At 35.7% G+C, this 23,495-nt stretch overlaps 2 protein-coding genes across 2 annotated transcripts; both read right to left on the bottom strand.

Annotated features, from left to right (window-relative positions):
* Positions 1–3,712: 3,712 nt before the first annotated feature.
* Positions 3,713–12,887, bottom strand: chata (choline O-acetyltransferase a). Its single transcript, XM_052151626.1, has 15 exons — positions 12,773–12,887; positions 12,400–12,501; positions 11,761–11,952; positions 11,510–11,628; positions 10,529–10,582; positions 10,257–10,437; positions 8,463–8,640; positions 8,074–8,243; positions 7,889–7,989; positions 6,619–6,747; positions 4,970–5,092; positions 4,728–4,873; positions 4,507–4,565; positions 4,242–4,379; positions 3,713–4,051 (listed from the first exon to the last, which is right to left on the bottom strand). The coding sequence occupies exons 2-15, from the start codon at positions 12,445–12,447 to the stop codon at positions 3,773–3,775; spliced, it is 1,917 nt and encodes a 638-aa protein (XP_052007586.1). The 5' UTR covers positions 12,448–12,501; positions 12,773–12,887; the 3' UTR covers positions 3,713–3,772.
* Positions 12,888–13,784: 897 nt separating this feature from the next.
* Positions 13,785–16,258, bottom strand: slc18a3a (solute carrier family 18 member 3a). The gene has a single exon (XM_052151647.1). It carries the CDS (start codon positions 15,866–15,868, stop codon positions 14,318–14,320), a length of 1,551 nt encoding a protein of 516 aa, XP_052007607.1. The 5' UTR covers positions 15,869–16,258; the 3' UTR covers positions 13,785–14,317.
* Positions 16,259–23,495: the final 7,237 nt, after the last annotated feature.

The raw sequence follows: 23,495 nt of genomic DNA, 5'->3' as shown, positions 1-23,495 counted from the left end.
CATTAGTAAAGTTTTTATGCACAAAAAACAGTTATATATTTTTTAAATATCTACCCTCATTCTTTCCAGCTGGGTTTTGTTGATGTTTCTCCTTTAAGACTGTAAAGGGATTAATGGAGAGGAGGCGAGAACCGGCTTGACAATATAAATAATATTTAAATTATAAACTTAACAAAAAAAGACGCACGCAGACACACACACAAACACATGCAGGCAGCTGTCCATAAATCTCTCTCTCTGTTGCACTGCCGTCTTCGGTCAGCCTTTATCCCTCTTGAGGGCTAATTATCCCGATTAGGGGCCGGGTGTGCAGAATCAGAACCCGACCCGCCCTCCGCCCTGTCACAAAGACTTAACTGTAAATACCCACTGTTCTTATAGGCTCTCTGCTCTTCACTGACCTGCTCTCTCTCCTTGCCATCTTACTGCTACTGGGCGGGGCTGCAGAAGTGATCAAAGTTTAAGTAGGTGTTGATGTGTTGTGCGGAGGCGGTCAGATGCAAATGTCTACAACAGTGCGACATCCTAATGTGGAGGAAGTAGAGAACGAGTCGTTTTGGCAGCTTGGTTTCAACAAATGCTCTTTTGGCAGCAAGGAGGAAGTTTTGAGTTCTGAAACTTACAGTACTGTATGTTTTTAAGTACAATGACCACTTATCAAAAGATCAAGGAAAATTTGATTCCTCATGTCATGACCCCTTTAAACGTTTTCTGTCTATTCATATGTCTTTTGTATGACAAAAGACTGGTAAAATGTCATGGCGTTTTGCCTTCTCCTTGATCCTGACTTGTCTTGACACTCCATTCCTTCTTTATCGTATTAGTGATTGTTCCAGTATATTAAGTATGTCCATTTAAAGATAATATGTGAATGTTTGTACAGTCTAATCTGAAATACAACAGCAGAGTTCCATCTTCAAGACAAAACCCTTAGGAGAGCACTTGATTCATAACCGCCGATGAACTTAGTCCATTACTGTTACAAGTTTAGATGCATTTTCACTTGGCATTCCTCATTTGTATGTTGCTATGGATAAATGTGTATGCATTATGAAAAGTACTTGTAATTGGCACCAGGGTTGTGCACCATTTAAAACTGAATGAATGCCAATTAATTTGAGGTAGCAAAAAGCATGTAGAATTGCAATTCGAATTAAATATATAACAGAACACCCCAATGTATGTAACTGATATTAAAAATAAGAAGAAACATAACTATTCACATGAAATATAATTAAATATGATGGGTCATGCAGGGAATTGTGGAAATGCCTGATTATTGTTTTTTACTGTAATTTTAGGAAGAATTTTCTGTAAAAAGCACATATACTCTTGTTAAACAATGGCAATTTTTACCATTTATTATACAGGAAAATCATACTTTTTGATTGTAAATCTTTTTGACGTATTTTTTGTAAAACTTAATGTATTGTCTTTTAACATATATTAAAATGTGTTACAGTAAATTTTACAGTTCTGTAGCATTTTTACAGTCATTTACCGTTACAATTACAGACATATTTTACAGTGTATGGTTGTACTGTTTAGAGAGAGTCTTTAAGTTAGAAAATGTATTGTACTTATTAGGAAATAATTATGCCACAAAATGTGTCTTAGATTATTGAAATTGTGTAGTGTGACTGTTGAATTTCTTTGAATTGCTATTCAGTAAATTCCACTTCCTATCATTCAAATTCAACTTCCTGTGGGGCATGGCCAATTCAATTTGAATTCCTACTCATTAATTAAAAGGGAGTTAATGTGAAATTCTAAATTTTACACAACCCTGATTGGCACATATCAACATGATCACTTTGTATAATTAATGCAAACTGTAAAATAAATGTAAAAGCAGAATATAATTATTTTATGTTGTGGTTGCCCTTTATTTTGTCAACAGAAAAATAAAATAAAAATCTTGTGTCACAGTAAACATTAAAGCCAGTTGATGAATTGATAAACAGTGTATGTTTAGGCTTTTTTGTTTAGTAGTTTTAATGACATCAATACAATATAGTGTTATTCATAATTAGAACAAATATATTTTTTCATATATCTAAAACCCAAACTTAGAAAAATAAATATCTAAAAATAAGAGCATTACAGTTTAAGCACTTCACCAACAATTTAACAAAGTACATTCTGTTGCATCCTAGCTTTCACATCTATTTTCTGGTTAACATTGCCCATCCTCAAGTACAGTATCCATGCCTAACATCAGGCTATAATGTACAAATTACACATCCTGTTACTAGTACTTGGGCTAAGGCTATAATATTCTTTTTGTATGTAGTCTATCTAGTATTATATATATATATAATTTATTTATAAAGTGCTAAAATACATTATTCAAGTCTTAATTGTTTTGAATATTAACCTTTTTTGTATTTTTCTGCTTTGACAATTATGGTTACAACTATCAACACAACACATAGTATATTCAAATTACACACACTAAAGAAATAATCAGTTTCATAATATTACAGTTACATTTTGTTTAACACCCTTTTTATGTTAAGATATATACTGTGCAATGCATATCAGTCAATTCTTATTAGTCATAGAAGCGTATTTTCACATATATAACGATAATTGTAACTTTAAAAAAATTTATTAGTTTGCTATAGTAACTACAACTTCATCATGGCTTAAAAGTGGTAAAAACTACTATTGCGTTGGAAATCAAAACCCCTGTTACTATTATTGCATTGGAAACCAAGACACACAGAATGGAACCACATACAACATTCATGCAATGTGCCAATGCACAATAGACAATATACTGTACTTTTAAAATGTATGCACACTTTTAATTACTCACACTAGCTTATTTTTAGGATCTCAGTCTATGCTTTTCATAATATGCCCCATTGAGAAATGTATAGAACATACAGAACAGTGCACTTTAAAACTATAATATGAATACTGCAGACTAAAAATAGACCTATTTTGCTATATTTTTCTAAACACATATACCTTTGACAAAGACAAAGACAGCAGCTTCTGATCCAGTAGTATAGAGCCGTCATTCAAAGACTCTTCACAACATCCATAGCCGTATTGTAACTCTGACATGACAGTTAAAATAATTTGAGATAGATTGTAAACCGCTATAGAATATTTTTTCATAATAGTAACATCATATGCATAGAAAACAAGTATTGCACTATCTAATAGGCAAGGTTATAAGGTTGTCAGTCAGCTGAACAAATTGAAATTCTGAACTCAAATGGCTACTTGGGCAGTTTCCAGACTGCTTTCTTTCTTCAACATTGAGACAGTCTTCATACAGATACTTAATGATGTTAAGTAAATACTGCCCAATTGTCAGTGCTGGTATTATTTGATCTTAGAGGTGCCTATGACACTGTTAACTATAATACACTCTTAGACAATCTGCTCAGCTGGTTGGGATGGGATTTAGGTGGCAGTAGGGTTAGTATCCTAACGCCTCAATGTGTTTCCGAGTTATTTTCAATGGGCTATACACAGTTACAACCAGCTTGGTTGTGCAGCAACAAATTATTCTTATTCTTGCCATAACCAACCCTGTATTATTTGACAACATGACCCTTTCTGAAAGCAGCAAATGTGTTTGGACAGTATATATGATTTATAAGCTTCACTATCTTGGTGCAAGCCCATACTGTAGATATTAACTCCTTAAATCCCTCCCAATCTGAACTCTGTTCATTCAATCATCTTGCTTGCATCTAGCACATGGCTCAAACGTGTACTGTAGGATGAGCCAATGGGTGGTTCCTGATTCTTGCTATGACTTGCTTCCTTTCTTTATTACCTTCGTGGTTCCCTCCTTCCTTTCTGTGGAGTCAGCTGGTGTAGGTTGAAAGTGGCATTTCCTGCATAGATCTTGCATTTCCTTTAGACACCCCTCAAGAGCCTTCACAAACAAATCTGAGCTGGTCTCTGCACTGTCACTGAAGCTTGACACACAGAAGATGATGTGGTCCGTCTGAGGATTGTAGCAGGCTCCGTAGCCATTAGGGACAACAGGACCGTAACAGCAGAACATCTCCTCTGTGGTTGGGACCTATGCAAACATAAAAACTTGAATTTGAACTCGAATTCGAAGATTTAGTGGTCTAGAGCTATGTAAAGGATTTTCTAGATCTAATCGAATCCAGATGATATGCATATACTGTGGAGTACAAATTAATTTCTTATGTAAATATTGCAAGGTGTTATATATTTCATTATTTAAATGAGGCTTCTAAGAGAACCTGGCTTGTAGAGAGAATGAACTGGTTGCTGGTGACATAGGTTGGATCAGAAAACAGCTCAGGCTTTTCGAATTTCAGCTCCTTGGCAATCGCTCGCAGTCCCAGCAAGTGATTGTCTATTGCCATTCCTGTGATTGCCTGTTTCCACAGAGTGGAAGCAATGTTTATTGTAGAGCACAATCACAGTTTTAGAATAACTATCACACATAACTTTAACGGACAGTTTGGTAATTGTGGTTCAAATTCAGCAGTCTGTTTCACTTACTAGAACTGTATAATTGGTTTGGGCTTTTATGGCAGTCCGAAACTTCTCCATTTTCTCAGCTTCCTAAATAAATAAAGGCAGACGGGTAGAATCTTTTTACTGTAAAAAAAAAAAAATGCAAGCATCTTGCTGAATCTTGTATTCTACAAAAAAGCTGGCACTGACATAAAATGTTGGGCAATATGATTTATTTGAATGAATGTAATGCAAACAGGCCAAACTACACACAGTGAAGTTAGAGCTATCGGTCATAGCTTTCACAAATGCTAAGGCCTCAGGTGTTGCAGAGCGAATGTTGTCAACTCGTCCCTCTTGAAAGCGCCGTATTGATGCACTCTCATACGTTGGCACTTGACGTCCATGATATCTGTGAGCAAAAGAAAAAAAAAAAAACAATGTCAAGAATGAAGTCTCCCTCTATAGTAATATATATATTTTTTTTTTCATTATAGAGAAGTCTAACCTGTAAAATGCAAACTGCAGGGCAACTTGAATATAAGCATCAGGGCTCATTTTCTGTCTCTTGATGAACTCTTTGCCATAACCGGTGAATTTGTGGACATTCATGTCCAGATTTTTGACAAGTCTGTGGGCAGTAGATATGTAAAAAAATCAAAAGATGCTAAAACATTTATTGCATCTTATAAACATTTAATTATAAACACTCATTTATGTAATTTTATTTATTTTTTACTCCTAAAGACATGAATTATAATTTTGCAATATATACAGAATCATGAGCACTCACATTAAAATGAAGACTCCAGTCATATCAGTAACCTTATAAAAGTTGTTTTATTCTACATGGATAGGGTCCGCACATGGGGACTGCCTTGTTAGAATCACATGACCAACTGAATACTACTTGCTTAATCTCAGTACCTGTCCTTTTATTTGACACTTTTACTCACTGATTAAAGTACTCATGGCTGACTGTGAATACTACATTTCTAAAATGGCATCTGAAACTGAAATCTATTGATTTAATATGATGCTTTAAGTACAAGATGACTCAAAGACAAAAGTTACTGAGTACACCTTTACATTCTTCTTTGTTTATAAACTCTCTTAAAGGAATATTACGGCATAATGTTGATTACCACACAAAATAATTTATACTTGTTCCTCCTTTTTTAAAAGCAAAAATCGAGGTTACACAGAGGCACTTACAATGGAAGGGCACTGGGACAATTTTTGGAGGGTTTCAAGGCAAAAATTTGAAACTTATAATTTTCTAAAAGTACTTATATGAATTATTCTGTTACAATTCATATTATTTGAGCTGTAAATTTGTTTAAATGATCATTTTTACAATCGTTTTACAGTTTACAGCATTATGTCATCATGGTAAAGAAGTTGTAAAATTGGATATAACTTTACACAGAAAAGGTTAGTATGTGATTTTATCACACTAAAATCATGTTAACACACATACCGTTTACATCTTGTGGATATGCTTTTAAAACCGCAAGTATTTTTACTTTGTTTGGCCCCATTCACTTCCATTGTGAGTGCCCCACTGTAACCCAATATTTCAGCATTTTGTCACAAATGCACTTGTACTGAACCAAAAATATATTTAAAAAATATATATATATTCCTTTAAATCAAATAAATAAATTTCCTTTATTCTCTCTTAAAATACCTTTGATACTTAAGAGAGATTAAACCTTAAACAAAATGAAAACTTAACAAAAAACATAAACACACACACACACACACACACACACACGGCAGCTGCGTGTGGCCCTCTCTCTCTCTCGAACTGCCACATCCTGCTGGGCTTTATCCCTCTCGTTGGCTGATTTGCCTGATTGGGTGCGGCCCGGCTCCACCCAGCTCCTCGTCCAATTAGATTTAAGGTTTAGGGTAGGGAGGTTTAGTTGAATTTAAACTAAAAAGAGTATTAACCTCAAAAACCTAATCTGTTTTGCAGAAAATGTAACTTCTTTTTTGCACCACACAGTGGACATTTCACTTCAGAACTGATATGATATATAAGGGAACCACGTAATATAATTTTGCAAATATTTTCTCACAGTCACGTCATTTCCCTGAGAGCCGGCTGATAGAACTTGCTACTCTGGCTTAACATCTGTCTTGTTGATTTACCTCTGTAATTTATCTGCCGATGCTAGAAGGAAAGCATGGATTTCTGAAGAGCACTTCCAGCGCAGTCGTCTAGGGGCAGGAAGCTCACTCATGCTGGCTGCTCTCACCAGTTTTGAAGGGCTGCCTCTCCTGTTAGAAAAACAATCATAGCCATCATATCGTATTTGAACTAGGTTATGTACTGTTCTCAGGCTGTACGCGTATATACACTCACATAGCACTTTACTCGGAACACCTGTAAATCTACTTATTCATGCAATTTTCTAATTGTGCGGCAGCAGTGCAATGCATAAAATCATGCAGATATGGGTCAGGAGCTTCAGTTAATGTTCACATCAACCATCAGAATGGGGGAAAAATGTTATCTTAGTGATTTCGACCATGGCATGATTGTTGGTGCCAGACGGGCTGGATTGAGTATTTCTGTAACTGCTGATCTCCTGGGATTTTCACACAGAACAATCTCTAGAGTTTACTCAGAATGGTACCAAAATAAAAAAACATCCAGTGAGCGCCAGTTCTGTGGACGGAAATGCCTTGTTGGTGAGAGAGGTGAGAGAACATGTTGAACCTTGAGGCGGATGGGGCTCCAACAGCAGAAGACCACGTCAGGAACTTTTATTAGGACAATAGTGTTCCTAATAAAGTGCTCAGTAAATGTATCTCAAAATGACTAATTAGAGTTTTTCACTTCATTGACGTGCTTGTATCACAGGAGCACTCGGGTAAATTGGGCCATTTGTCAACACCTGACTGAAAGCTATCTTTTATAGTGAAAAAGTGTGTCTATATAGTTCTTTTTTGCACACAAAGTGATCGATTTGCTTTAGAAGACATTAATGTCACTGCTGGAGATAGGATGGATTACTCTTATGCTGACTATCTGTGCTTTTTAACCTACAATATGTAATAACCATTCTAAGTTCCTGCTGAGCCTGGATTTTTTTCTACAAATCTTCAAAAGTGTTTTTTCAGAAGAAAGAAAGTCATACACATCTCAGATGGCATGAGGGTGAGTAAATTACCATAGCATTTTCATTTTTGTGTGAACTATCCCTTTATGCCTCTTTAAATAGGCATTTAAATTACATAAGTGTAACTGTACAGTGCTAGTGAGAATAAACAAGCAGTAAGACATTATTACAGATTCTTTCAGATGTGAATGTATTCATTGAATTTGCCAAACCAACAGTGCCCTCTGGGCAGTCATGATTTACTTTGAAATGCATTTCTATTAAAAGAGAATTACTAAGTGAATTATTTGACTTACATGTATCTCAGTAGATATTCTGTACATTGCACTAGCACTATTCCTTCGAAAGGGGAGTGTTCACAGACTACACCACAGCATCCATCTGCACCTATTACAAACTGAGATCGTTACAGTAGTTGAATAATAAAATCAATCTTCATAATCACATACCATTTGTTAAGAGCTCTCTGTGAGTTCTCTACCTGCATTGGCTTGTCGTACCAGCGGTTGCCCCCATTCTTGTCAGTGCCCCCTCCATGGAGCATCAGTAAAGCTCGGCTGGTGTCAGTAAGCTCAATGCCAGTCGGGTCATCCAAACACACCAGACACAGACAGCGCTCAATCATATCTAGAGAGTCCCTGTTGGTAGAATCTGCACCAGAGTGTATAGTATTACATTATATGTGAGTGAATTCCATTAACCTGTATAAAACTTGCTGTATTATCGGGGGAATTTATAGGGGAGAGTGATCCCTATTCCAGATAAACTCAAGTTGTTTAGTTTCTTATGGGCAACTTGAAAACTTTAATATCAAATTGCTGGTCTAGTGACAGATACATCTTGTATAGTTGAGGTTAAGTGATGTCCGACCTTTGATCAGTACACTGCGTGCCTCGGCCCACTCTGTTCTGCCATCTGATGTGAGGAGGCCAATAGGAGGCAGACGCTCCTCTTCACTGTCTGACATCTTCCTTATTCGTTCCAGCTGAGTGTAAAGGTCTTTTTCATTAAGCCGGCGGAAGTTTATTACCACGTCAAGAACAAAAAACTGCAAACACAGAACAGGCTTGAAAATTAAATGATAGCATGGCATCCCACAGCATCAGATCTTTTGCTCTAGAGTTTGGGTACGTTGCCTTACAGCTCATATTTCCACATCAATATGTCCAATTTTAGGGTATAGTACTCTATAGTACTAATTTATTCCTACCTTACACAATACATTGATTAAAAAAATATTTTTAAGGTTATTATTTTTATACATAAAGCGAAGGATTTCTTGACACTGACTTGACAAACATCCTCTAATGAGCCCAGACTGCTAAAGTATAAACTTCACTTATGACATTTTAAGACAAACATTAGGATAATTAGAAAGAACTGAAGCATAAAGATTTCATCAACAAGTCACCAAAATAACGAGCACCTGTCAGAGAGCTTGAATATTAATGACTTGATGGAAAAGTATAATTTTCTTATATTGTAGTCCAGATCCAGGTTTGGGAAGGTTACTTTTAAAAAGTATTACACTACAGATTACATTGTACATGCTGTAAAATAACATTTGTAACATATTCCGTTAGATTTAGTAACCTCATCTAAATACTTTGGATTACTTCTTCAGCAATGGCAATATATATATATATATATAAACTTTTTTTGTATTTTATGCAGTTTTGCTAAAGTAAATATTTCTTGTTTTAAAAAGTTTTTGTGTGCGGATCACGGATAAGCATCGCGACATAAAACACCAAGTGCCGGCACAAAGTGGCAAGTCGCGACTGTCCAGTCTCAGTGCGCAGCGCAACAATGCACAAAAATTTTGATTGGATACAAGAATTATATTGATATATTATATTATATAGTCCATTAAATGGATGTGTATAATATGAGATGGTTAAAACACATTAAAAGTAATAAAAATGATAAACACATTTGATAAGAAGTGACAGCACTCAGGACAATGGGTGTCAGTATAGAGTCCAAAACCGCAAACTACTTCTGAGATCGATGAAGCGAGTAAGTGCCAGCTAAATCTTTGCTAAAATCTTACTTTGTGCACCTTTAAGGATATATATATATATATATAATTTTTATTTTTTGTACAGAAAACAATATTCAATTCTTCAAAAATATTTTTTGCAGTACATCTTTGCTCAAAGGTCTTACGAGAGAAATAAAGTTATGCTCCAATGTGATAAAGCTAAATGTTTCAATGACAATTTACACAAGGTTAACCACAGAGTGTACACAACGACATCCTTTTCTGATCGTATGTGGAATCTGTTCATAGAATGAGGCAGAAGCTTTCTATATGATGTTACAGGCAACATTGGTTAGCATTTCTTGTAAAAAATATCATAACAGCACAAAAAAACATTGACAATGCATGTAATGGTGTATTTATTGGATTTATGTTTTATCTGTCAAACCGTTTGAAACTGTTTTTTAAGCTGTAGAAACATTATGCATCTCCTCTATTAAGTTCCCAATGGAAAGTTCCTCAATGTCGTCATATTCACGATATGACGACATTGAACTGTAGTGGAATACAGTTACAAATATTTTTTATTTTAAATATGTAATCCTGTTACATGTATTCCTTTACTCCCAAATTCTGTCCAGATCACACCAAGATTGACTAACAGTTGAAGTATTGCCTACCTGATTCTTACAAGCCACTATTATATGTTCTGGCTCAGGCATTACAGTGCTCTTCTGAGCCACTAGAGTGTCAGTCTTTGGCCCAGGGAGACGGTAGGAGGTGAAAACCTTGTTATACTGCTCCATACACAGAGGTACCCCAGCTTGCTGGCCCCGAGCATAGTCTACAGGGAGAGCATGTCTGCAAAAAAAGCATACGTTCATGTTCAGAATAATAGTTATTGGAAAAATCCTGTTTTTCTTTTGTTGAAAAGGAAAAGGGTATAACCTACCCATCAATGAGAGATTTGTACTCTAATATGCCAGAAATGAGATGTGCGGCAAATCTGGTGAACAAATATATACAAGAGTTTGTTAATATAAACATAAATTAGGCCATTTTACATATTGAAGGGTAGGCAATGAGGTTGTGGTAATGAATGTGGTTGCCAGGTGCCATTTTTTTTAGAACAACACTTAATCAATTGGGTTCTATTAGCAAAGCTATTAGATTTGAGAGATACTAAGATACTAATTCAAGACTGTTTCTTAGAATAATTAAACTATTTAGATTAAAGTGAAAGTTAATAAAATAATAAACTAATTTACTCACCCTCATGCCATTCCAAACCTGCTTGACTTTTCTGTCTTGTTTGGAACACAAAAGGAGATATCTTGCTGAATTATTAGGATGCTATTTGGCATACAAGAAAAAAGTAATGCATGTTTGGAATGACAGGAGGTAATGATGAAAGTATTTATTTATTTTTTTGTGTGAACTTTTTGTTTATTAGAAAAATCATGAATATAAATGTATATAACTGTAGCCCATATAAGCTATATTTATACAGACTGAAATCAACATCAAGGTGATCTGGGAGGGACTCTTTGTTTACACATTTACTAATCTGTACATTAAATGCTGCTGAATATGAAATCAAGTATTGCTTAACGAGACCCTCAATTACACAGCCATATGGAGGTAAACAGTTGGTGAATGAGATCATATATGATGCATGCATTTTTACAGTCTTGACATTTTTTAGCAGTCCCTATTCATATATCCCTAACTCATTGTTGTTAAACAGATTCATATCAATGAAGACATGAAATATAATAGAGCTGGGGTCATTTATAAGACATTTTGTTTATAGAAAAATTCAGATCGAAGACAAGAGTGAACATTGAAAACTACCCTTGTCTACATTTGTTCAATTCGTTGACACAAGATTTAAGATGGAGGCGCACCCTGCTATATCCCTAGAGTCTAGTACCTGAGGGCATCAGTTTGAGCCCTGAAGTTCTGCTTGGGAAAGACCATAACAGGACTGGAGTTGACAGGTAGTGCTAATCTGTTATTCAAATACATATCTTCTAGCCAGTAGTCATATACCTTAAAAAATATCAAAAGAGACGGGGAATATAAGTAAATAAATAAAATTCAAAAATGTATTACCAAAAATTTTAAAAGCAAAGTTACTTTCAGCAAAATCACAATTTTCTTTTATTAGTGCTCAGTCCTTACCCAATTGGCTTTCCGCTCACTTCTCTCCAGAAGCTTTCTCTGAAGAAATTCTCCCATCCCACCAGGTGCTCCAAATTTCTCTACAATAGTCTTTGTCTTACGGAACTCTTCATCTGGTACCAGATGACTCATGCACTTCAGATAATTGTCCAGGGTTTGTTGCAGTGGAGGCACTGGGAGTTTAGGCAGGCCCTAAACCGATATATTGAGAAATTATTTATTCCAAATAATTCATTCATTCTTCAGAATGTCAGAGACAACATAATATTTCAATAGCATCGGTTTTCTTGTGGAAGATATATATATATTTTCTAAGTAGCCTTGGGTATTGATAGTGTCCCGGTAAATCTGTCTTGATTCAAGTGTGCCCGGACATCAATATTATTTTAAAGAATTGTTGCCCTTTTTGGCTCTACCCAGGAAAGTAAAGCAACACCACTTCTACAAAATTATATAAAAACATCATTTACATTGTACATGCAGCACCATATGATCAATATTGTAGATTTATAATCAACAGTTTGCATGCTATATGATTATTAAAAGAAGGTAAAGTTTGAATACATTTAACATTGTTTCAATTAAATTCAATTCAATCATGTAATATGTTTTTAAATACAAATATGAAACAGTGCTTACACTGGGATCTCCTTTGTCTCTTGATTGTTCCCTTTTCAAAACTGGCATCCTTTAAGTTGAAGAGTTCAGTCAAGCAAGATAAAATTCCACTGACTGTTGCCTCTGGAACAGGCACACAAGTGTGAGGAAAAGCTTTGCATTGCAATTCAAATATCCAAAGTTTTCAACATAGCCTAATTTCCCTTCACGATTAGAATAATCTTATCCATAAAATCTAACATGATTTTTTACATGATTTCACATCAGTTAGAGTGGTCTGTGGTTTATTGCCTAATATTGCTGTCAATATTAATGTACTCATTTCTAGTTCCATGGAACCCTTATTTGAAAAGGAGGCTTTTCATAACATATTTTTTAATTTTACAAAACTCACCAAAAAAGCAAACTTCTTGTCGAGTCCTAAGGTGTCTCAATGGGTTTATCCAGATGTATAGTTCCGTGGTGTTAATGGTGACCGTCCTGTTTCAGGTAGCATACTTGCGTTCCATTCATTGCAAGCCAAGAGCTCCTTAGGATGCTGCTTAGGAAGGATGCTGAAGGAGCGGTACCTTGCTCAGACTCCTCCCACCAAACTCCATTCGCTCGATGTCTTCTTATCTTGCCAGCCCACCCCATACTTTTTGAAGTTGAGTCCTTGAGCGAAATTTATGTACACCATTCCAAATGTCGGACAGGAGAAAATGTCCGCGCATGATAGCGCTCGATACTTTAATTAAAACTAAATATGGATTTATATGCAACCTTGCGCATTTATATTTTTTTCTTCTGTATTAAATATGTTCGAATTTACCTCAATTGTGTAAAAAGTGTTGTTAACTTCTTTTTCATTAAAGTCTATTTTGATAGGCCTAATTTGCTTTTAATTTACGAATATTTCTGTTGGTGGAAAGAAAAGTTTTCATCTATATTTCACTACAGAGCAACAGGAATTTTACTACCCATGTCATTAAATCAATGAAAACATGTGTTTGTGCATACCTACTAACCAATATTATATTTATACTATAGTGCTGTATGCGTGATATTTTACTATTACTTGCAATTTCATTTTTTTTAGGACAGTAGCTTTTAAGGCTTTACGCTTTTGGAAGTATACATTTATTTTCATCAGTATGTAATACTTCTTTCTAACCATCAATAGTAATGTATAGGCTTTTGTAAGAAAAATTCATGTAAATAAAATTAATAAATCGTATTCTAAATCAAAACGAAATAAATTAATACATACATTTTCAATGTAGTCAGATATGTAAATGTATGGGTTATTATCGGTTTGAATCTGAACTTGTAGATGTATGAAATCAGATTAAGCAAACACGACGTTTCACAATTGTTTTTCACAGATTTTAATTATGTACATTTTGATATGTACGCATTATATGCCATAATACAGTAATGCATTCCAGAAATACACCCTAAACATTTAATACTTGAAACAGACAATGAAAAGGCAGGAATAACACCAGTTTCCTTTTTCTTTTCTTTTTTTTTTTTTTTTTTTGTGTCAGGTGACATTTTGCATGTTATTTATAACAGCACAAAACCGGCGAAATAAATTCAGGCCCATTTAATACGTAGACGCGCATCTTCATAATTAATATCTTTGCACCATATTTATTTCCCTGAATACAACTTAATACAGCGGAATACTATACAGTGAAATTCAACATTTAACTTTTTTTTTTTTTTTTTTTTTACATTTCTTGTAATGGAAAATATATATATATATATATTTAACTGAGCTTATCTTTTCAGTAAATTGCGTAACATCATTTCGGATTGTATGCTGTTCACCAATGGTTCTCCTCGGGACATAAATAGGTTAATATGTAGTGAATTAATGAAAAACATTTATGTTCATCAGAGGGTTTTTATAGAGGATTGTAACAGATAGATGAACTAGGACATTGGACTCGGACTATATGCATTCTGGTTCAGATGTCTCTTCTTCGGAGTATGATTTTGATTGTCCAAATGTCCCATTTTCGTCGACAGGCACACATTTGCCAGATGAATTATAGCCTTGCTTCTTTCTTTGGCGTTCCTCCATTTTTATGGTATCGTAGAGACCTGTGGCTCCTTCCTCAAGCAGCATGTTTCTCTCGGAATGGGACGGTTTCATTAAGCACACGTTGCGCAGTAGCAGCAGGACTGGCGCGTAAAGTACGTTTGCCAGACCCATGCCCAGATTAAGTTGCACAAAACCTAGGTCATGTACTATTTTACCTGCCACAATGGGCCCCAGCGCATAGGCAACACAGTAGGAGATGTCTGCAATTGCGTACACACTACCATATACAGACACATGACGGACGTCTACAACAAAAGCAAGAGTCGGCAATAAAGCTGTGTCTACCAATGCAATACCGAAACAAATGCCACATAAGGGTATGATAAGTTGCTCAAAGGTTTTGCATGCCGGCACAATACAGGAGCTAGCGCCAATGATGACCATACCGAGTGCCCCATAAAACCACAGTAAATGTGGATACTGTGCTGCCAGTTTGACAGTTATGTAGACACCTAATATGTGTGGGAAGAAGGCTGGTAGCCAGGTGAGGCCAATCTGCCACTGGGATGCATTCATGGTCTCCTCCATCCAGCTGGCGATGGTGGGCTCCAGAAAAGCAAGTGGGATGTTACATGTTGTCAAAGCTCCTGCCACAACTGCTATATAGGGATCAATCATTAGTTTGTAAATTGGGGTGCCAACCGGCATATTCTCTCTAGTCCTACTGGAAAAGGGCTTGAGGACAGTCAAGCATAATATACCATCAGCCAAACACACACAGGCAAGCACAATGAAAGGGAATCGTTTGCCCACGAACTCGTACAGTACCCCTCCAAACGGGGGCGCCGCCAGGCTTCCAAAAGAGATGAAAGCGAGGGCAATACCCAGCGCGCGACTTCTCTCTGCCTCCTCCGTGAACTTGTCTGCGATCATGGCAATTCCAGATGTGTCTGCAAACGCTGAGCCGAGACCTTGCAGGCTGCGGGCTACGAACAGAGTAGCGTAGTTTTCGGCGACGGAAAAAATGCATGTTGAGACAAACATGATACTGAGTCCAATTAAAAGTGGAATGTCATAGCCGACGCGGTCTATGAATGTTCCGGTCAAAGGATTGACAAGGAGCTGCAAAATGGCTTTGGATGCAAAAAGCACGCCGATCTGCACGTCAAAATTCTCATTTTGCGCTTGATTTTGCGTTCTGTTGCTTGAAAAGTTCCCCGTTATATGCGCGTGCTCTGATTCGCTCTCTAAACGGGCGAGATAATCTGGCACAATTGGCACGATGACCATGTAAAGCATATTGTCTAGCAAAAGTGCCACACATACAATAACTAGAATAATCCTTCTTTGTCTTTCTGGATCCTGGATTGCCGTGCCAAACTGTTTAGTTCTTTCGCCCATCTCTGACAACTTAACGGCGGCGGTTTGCGCCAAGCCACCAGCTTCCCCCGTAGCCATGATTCACTCTTTTCTCAGTTTAACAGCAAAAGACTCTTAACTCTATTCTATGCAATGCTATTCTCCCAAAGAAAGTGCACTGTCTACGCACATTGGGTTGTTAGGCACTCCCGGAATAGTCAAGCCTCAGCGCGCGGACGAACTTTTTCCGCTTTACCTTCGCATGCCGCTGCAGTCCTTCGTTGCGCGTGCATTTCCTCTCTCGTGACTGCTGTCAGGCAGTGTTGTTTCATAGTATCATGCCCCGTCATTGATTCGGGTGAGGACGCCAACTCAAAAACTCACACTGAGGTCAAAATTCACCTTCTTGTTTTTCCTCCCGTCATTGTTGGACTCTGTATCTCGGATGAACTGGGATAAATGAATTCACCTGTAACGCAGTGCCATCATTTCTCCTCAGCTGTATTCTTATTGATGCCACCCAATGTAGATGCGCTTACATGTTGATTCCTTTGGAATCACTCCTCTTTTTTTTCCAAAGATGTGACGCACTGTTTGCTACCCCCTCAAGTGGTTTCCTCACCAGCTTGGTCTTTATGCTAATTTAACACGTCAAGCCCATATTCCCAGTAGCGTCAGGCTGTGCTTTGCTAAAAATTCAACTTCAAAATATTGAGCGAGCTGCTGAAACAGCTAAGGACCACAAACCTTTTGTCAAAGAACTTGACAGACGTGCTGAATCTTGAGAAAGATTCCTGGCAGTTGCTGTTTCTCAATAAGAGATATGGCATCAAACACACACACGTCCTCTGTGCGATTTTTTTTGCAATTCTCTGAGATGTTATGGAGTTTATTATTATGCTTCTTATTATTATAATTTTTTTAGACAGTTTATTTTATTAGTGTCCGACTGTATTTGCTCACCTTTATAGGCTACTTTTTTATTATTATAATTTATATATATATATATAAGATTTATTTTCACGGAAAATTAGACTGGGAAAAGAATAGACAAGAAATTACACAAATTTCACAAGGACAATGACTGTGCAATCTACCCCCAAAATGACTGTCACCCCCTACTCCTACTATAGTGTGTAGGATGTAAAGTAATTTAACTAAAGTGGGATAGTTGATATAATTAAATCACAGAAGGCTATAATGGGCCAAATGGATCATTTATTTGATCACATGTTATTTTATGAATGGGACTGCATGTATTATGTAACAGGGAAGCGGAGATTCTTTCTGACATGCAAAGATTTTAAATGTCAATACTGGGAGTAATATAATTTCATTCACAAACAAAGCAACATCAAACTTATGTAATTACCAAGAAGAAGAATTTAAGAGATTTTTTAATATTATTATTAATATCAGTAAATGTTAGCGGGGATGTTATCATTGCATCTCAATTTCAGGACCACAACCTACTGGACAGCTCCTCATCTGTTCAAGCAAATACTCCAGACAAATCTTCACAGCTTACAATGTAGCAGTGACATGATTATATATTGCCATTATATATTTTTTGACTGACAGGAATCTAATAATTGCTCCTTTTAACGTTGAATGGAATCAGTGATTTTTTTATTAGTGATGTTACGCCATCTGCTGTGCATGCGAACTCAGCACAACATGTTCTGCTCGATGAAGGACAGTAACTGGTTATTAGGGGCATCTAGTGGTTAATTTGCTTTACTGCAACATGTCATCTCTGGTATTAGTGTAGGCCTACTCTATGGTGAATCTGGACGTTGAACACAGACAAAATATTGCAGCTTGATGACCTTGACCATGCCACATATTTAGCATAAAAAATAAAATAAAACATATTGACGACAGGGTTAGTTATTATTAGATTTACTGTTGTTGTTAGTTTAAAGAACAAGAATAACATAATGAATACACTTATAGTTTCTAAATGTTAAGCCCCACTTTAAAAAATAAAAGTGTTACCAAAAAAAAAAAAAGCTTGGAGGTTAGTAAACTTGTGATATCAAATGTGTCTCCTCAAAATTCATGCAGCACATATTTACTATAGCATGCATGTTTGCATCATGGGGCAAATAAATATGTTATTTTTTAAACACTGGTTTATATAAATAATGTTATACTTATGTTTTGCCACAAAATGTCCCTGCTTGTGCAGACATGCCAACATTGGCATGTCATCGTCAACATCATCATCACTTGCTGAACATTATTTTAATCTAAATATATTTCAGAAAGGTCTATCTAAAATAATCTACCAAATACCTTCTGTTCTGTTCTGTATATGTTTGTATTTTCAGGGACAGATATATTTATGTTACATTCTGTCCTTAAAACACAGTGACATGGCAAAATTCATTCATGTTCCATGTCTATGAAAACTGTTCAATGTGAATTTATGTAGTGTACTACATAAATGCATTTGAATCTGCTGTGATTTCCATGCAACTTGTTGTTTTGATGGTTTCTCTCTGTCTTTCTCTTGCTCTCTTTCTCTTGTATAATCCTATACTCTACAGTCTATTCATAGAAATAATATAGTTTTAATTCTAAGCATTGGCTTGGTGTGAAGCAGATACGTTATATTTCCCCGGTCCCTTCTCCATACCAGATTGGTTCCCTTATGATCAAATGCCTTTGCTTTTCTGACTTCATTCTGATCTGATTTTAAATCAAGATGTACAAGATCATCATGTAATCTTCTGTGGTAAAAAATAAAAAGTATTAATTCATGATGTCTGAATTTTAATCATGGGCAAACTCCCATGAAAGAAATGTACAACTGAAAAAGGGTTTATAAGCCCAGTAGTAAGCTGAACGTTCTCAGTGTTTGTAAATGTAATTTTGGGGCATAATTTATTTATTATTTTTTTCCTGTTATTGGAGTGGACAAAATTCCCCATAATTCACATTTTTAAGAAAGAATCACTCTAATTCCGGAGCAACCCATTTTACTAGTCATTCTTTTGTGAGTCATGTTTAACATTTCTGCTTATCTGGTAGGCACGTCCCTACGAATTTCATTTGTTTTTTGTTGTTTTTGTTTTTTAATCTTTTTTAACCCACTCCTATACTGAAATAGAAGATGGTAAAAAGAACATTGATGTTGGACACACATTTGTGTTCATGCTCAGATTATGTTTGTATACTGTTTAGATGCACGCAGAAGATCACAATACACTGTGTAACATCAAACCAAGCACAACCTTCAGTCACCAAAAGTTGCTCACACACTGCATTACATGATATGTGGATATGTGAAATTGAAATATGCAGAAAAGAATGATAACAAATGTGTAATCCTAGTGAATGAGTGAATCCTAAACAAAGGGATTAAGCTAACCTTGTTGAGGAAATACAGTTTCATTAATGGGGGCTGATTCAGACAGCAGCGAAGCTAGTCACTTGCCAAATTAACCAAAGCTAAGAAATGGTTACACACCATCAGCTCAGTCTTTTTTCTTCTTCTTTTTTTCTTTAAAATTAACAGACAAAGCTATGGACGAATATAGATTAACATTTAAGGGTTTGTTACCAATTTGGGGCATGCTGTGCATGACAAGCATAAACATTTTGACAAATTCTACTTTGAGGTAGATTTCTACTTATAAATTAAATTCATCATAGACTGAGGCTTCAAACTCAGTTTCACTTAGTTCTTTAATAAAATGTAAATGTATTTAGTTAAATTGCTTGTCATAACTTCTTGTGAATTTGTGAACTCTATTATATTATATTGTATCGCTATGGGGGAAATGGTTGATTATTTAAATGCTAATTAATGTATTATACAGTCAAATATTTAATTCAAATGACTGAAATCATGTATATATTACTTTTCATGGCATAGTATAATTAAAAATGAGTTTAGTGCTTTAAATGACTGAGAACACAGAGCTTTCTAAAGAGCAATGACGCACACATCAGTAATCCAGATTACACTATGCCCATAATCCTTTAAAATACAATTTCTTCTTCTAAAAAAAAAAAAAAGCACACAAACCAATTCTGTTTGAATCTTTTTATGTCTACTGTTAATTGTTCATACATTCATGTAATGTTTTTAAACAAACACAGTGAAACAAATCCCCAAGATTTCTTATTCAGTGTTAAATGGACCACTTTATTTAATCAGTTTTTAATTAACTGATGTTGTCTGAAGTATCACTGTTTGTGACGATGCTGCCAGTTTGGTTGATATGACAGGCTGTTTCCCATCCAAGCACATTTGCGTAATGATTGCATAATCTGCTTCAAATATGGATGTAATCAAATAAATAATACACCACTTCTGGCAGCCAGTCTGACCTTTCACCCTGCACTTGAACCTTTGGGGAGCAGATCACAAGCTTGTGACTGATTACTCTGGACTGTGGGGCAGGTGCTCAGGCACTCTTTCTGTCAGTACAATGTGTTACATATTATAAATAGAGTTGAACAAGTCAGCATTGGAGAGAACTGTTAGAGATCTCAGAGCATCTCTTTAAATGAGTGATATTATTTTATTAGTCTTGATCCTAAAATGGCATGCTCAAAGCTGCAGACTATTCATGTTAATATATAGGAAACTAAAAGCCTTTTGAAGACCTTTTACTTTCTGTTTAGTACAAATATTCCAAGTATGGAAATTAGAGGTACAATTATCGATTTGTTGAAGGGTATGGAACAACCAACATTTGTAAAACTGTATTATGGATTTTATGGAGTAACCAAAATGCAAAAATACAGATATCAATAACTGACTAGATCAGAGAAATAGAGTTGGCACAGTGCAAGTTTGATTTTCCAAATATGTGTATCATCAAAACGATAACTGCTTTAGCTGGCCCTTTATCAGATTTATCAATTGAAATGCTGGTGGTTACAAATAGTTATATCAAATACAGTTTAAAAGCAATCAGAAAGCTTGGGTGTTATTATATATATATCCTGGATATACATATACATTCAGTTCACAAAGAAGTCGACCAACAAAGCATTTGCTCATTAGTAGGGTGGTAAGGATTAAATGTGTTCTGAGAATGTACATCAGAGTTATCAGAATTTTTAATAATCTCCAGCTTCCTAAAGCCTTGTCCAGAGAAGTCAATTACAACACAAAGTGTCAAGCAATGTTTGTTTTTTTACTGTTTTGCATCTTTCCCATGATATACAATAATTGTCACCAACAAGGCATCCACTGACCATAAAAACTTTGCACATAACTCACAAGGAAATCAAAATGCATTTGAGGATGTCTAACTTAAAGTGAATACAAGATCGAAACTTTCTAGCGTGACATATTACTCAGACAAAGACATCAAGTGATACTCAAACATACATATTTATACATATTTTATGTTTACAAACATAAAATTTGTACTTCAGCACTTCACAAAATACAATCATTTGTGTACAGAAAATTGTGTCTTTTTATATTAAACCTTTTTTCTTGTATTATTATTGTTAAAGCATTTCCAAAATGCCAGTGATTATAGTGTTCCAGTGTTTGTTACAGTCTAATACTCTAAAAATACTCTAAAAGCAAAGATGAATTATTTTATTATTATTATTGTGTTGTCATCATCAGAAAAGTAATAACAGAAGTTGTATTACTAGTAGTATTGCTACTAATGTAGTATGTAGTCTAACTGACTATTTTTGTCTTATTTTCCTGTAAAATATCTAAACATCTTTAAAACAAGACAAATGCAGAATGGGATAAGATATTAAGTGTTGTTTTCAGAGAAACCTAGCAACATGTTGGGGTGTTAATGCTTGAAACAAGAAAAAACTATTTGCCAATACAGTATGAAAAATAAACTTGTTTTCCCTTTGAATCAAGTTTTGTTTCTTACTCCACTGGCCAATATTTATTTCTTGTTATAAACATAAATGCTACTTATCTTTGTTTGTTTTCTCTGTCAGTAAAATCTTATTTTAAGAATGTTTAGATATGACTGGAAAAAAGACAAAACAAATGACAAAAATACTCAAGTAAGATAGAGAAATATATATATTAGACCATTTCAAGAATGTAAACAAAAACAAAGGTCCTAGAATGGTCCAAATGTATTTCCAGATCCTTTCAACAAAGTCTCTTTTTTAATGTAAGTCAGTCCACTCGGCAGAAGTCTTTGCAATGTTCTTGGGTAGATTGGGCAGCTATTTTTCTATGTAATCAAGCGTCATGAAAGTACAGCTCCTATCTACTTGAATGGTGAAAGATCAAACTCTCCGAAATGGTTGGTTTATGATAAAAGAACATATTTCAAATAAGAAGTCAAATCTGACAACACTGTGTGGCGGTGTGAGCGAGAGATGGACACAGTGGGTGTGGCTTCAGACCTCAGAGAGGCATTTATTTTTAAAATGTCCAAAACAAAGGGGAATCTGGGGCATTCGTGGTGGAAAGGGCTATGTAAAGGAAGAGTATTGAAGACAGGGGAAGGTCCAGGTGATAGTGGGAGGGATCCCGGTTTCCACAACGTGCTCCCCTCCATGGTCCGAGGTGTATGGGATGGTGGCTTCACTCGAGCGGCCCAGCTTCCCTGGGTCTGGACCAGGGGAATGGCATCCTGGCCCATCAGCCACAACGCGTGCTCCAATCCCAGATGACGAATGCACTCGCACCGGACCCTCCCCGCGCCGTTCCTGGACCTGCAAAGATGCCAGCAGGTAGAGACCAGTCTCCCGATGAGAGGTGCACTTGGTGTTTAAAGGCAACAGTGATAAGGCTCTTCATTTGGGTGCAGGTGAGCCCTGTCACGTGCCGCCAAAAGGAAAAAATGCTCAGCAGGTGACGATGATCCACGGGAGGGGTGTGTCGTTCTGTCACCACTGGTATAATAAATTCTGCATCTTTAAATCAGATTATGCTAAAAAAAAACGCAATTTTACCATCTTGGATAGCTAATGTGCACATGCGTTCTTACGTTGATTGACAGGCGATTTCTGTATCTAAAAGGTTATTGGCTATTTTACCTGTAAGGCGGGACTTCCTTTCTATATCCGTTGACCATTGGCTGCTGTTGGGAGTTCCAATTTATCCCATTTATTTTAATACAAGTGGCCTGTCTCTGCTAAATAGTCTCTGCTCTGACACGCAGGAAATGTTCGTGGAACAATGACGTCACTTGACATCACCAGCGAACAGTCCTTGAAATGGTCTGTATATAATATAATTATTATTATTAGTAGTAGTAGTAGTAGTAGTATTTTGTTATTGTTGTAGTGTACACATTTTTCTGGTTACCATTCTAGTTACAAATATTTGATTTCATTAGATCAGAACATTATTTAAGCTATACATTTCATGTGCTTTTGTGAGTATTTGTTCTCCAGTTCAAACAAGTAAAAAGTTGTTGTTGTTTTTTTCTTTCTAATAACACATTTGAAAGGAAGTAATGAAATATTATATGTAGTTATAATATTGCTGATTCACTATAACAAATTAAACTGTGCAGTTTGTTACATTAAGGAGCTATTTATACCTCAACTGACCCTTAAAAAAATACTTTTGTTGGCAAGATGTTGTTAGGTTGGTTCTGCCATGTAAGTAAAAATGTTTTACCATGCACAAAATACATTTGATTGATTTTACATTAATTTATTATTTTTCAGATATCAGTATGATTCAAAATGTAGAAATGGAGAGAGAATTTTCAATAGGAAAAAAAGATCACCATTCTGAGAAAATTTCCAATTGCAGAGT

Source organism: Xyrauchen texanus, chromosome 20 (genome assembly GCF_025860055.1).
Source record: "Xyrauchen texanus isolate HMW12.3.18 chromosome 20, RBS_HiC_50CHRs, whole genome shotgun sequence".
In the NCBI taxonomy this organism is placed as follows: Eukaryota; Metazoa; Chordata; class Actinopteri; order Cypriniformes; family Catostomidae; genus Xyrauchen; species Xyrauchen texanus.
Note: the sequence above shows the minus strand (reverse complement) of the source record. Positions and strands in the feature narration are given on the sequence as shown.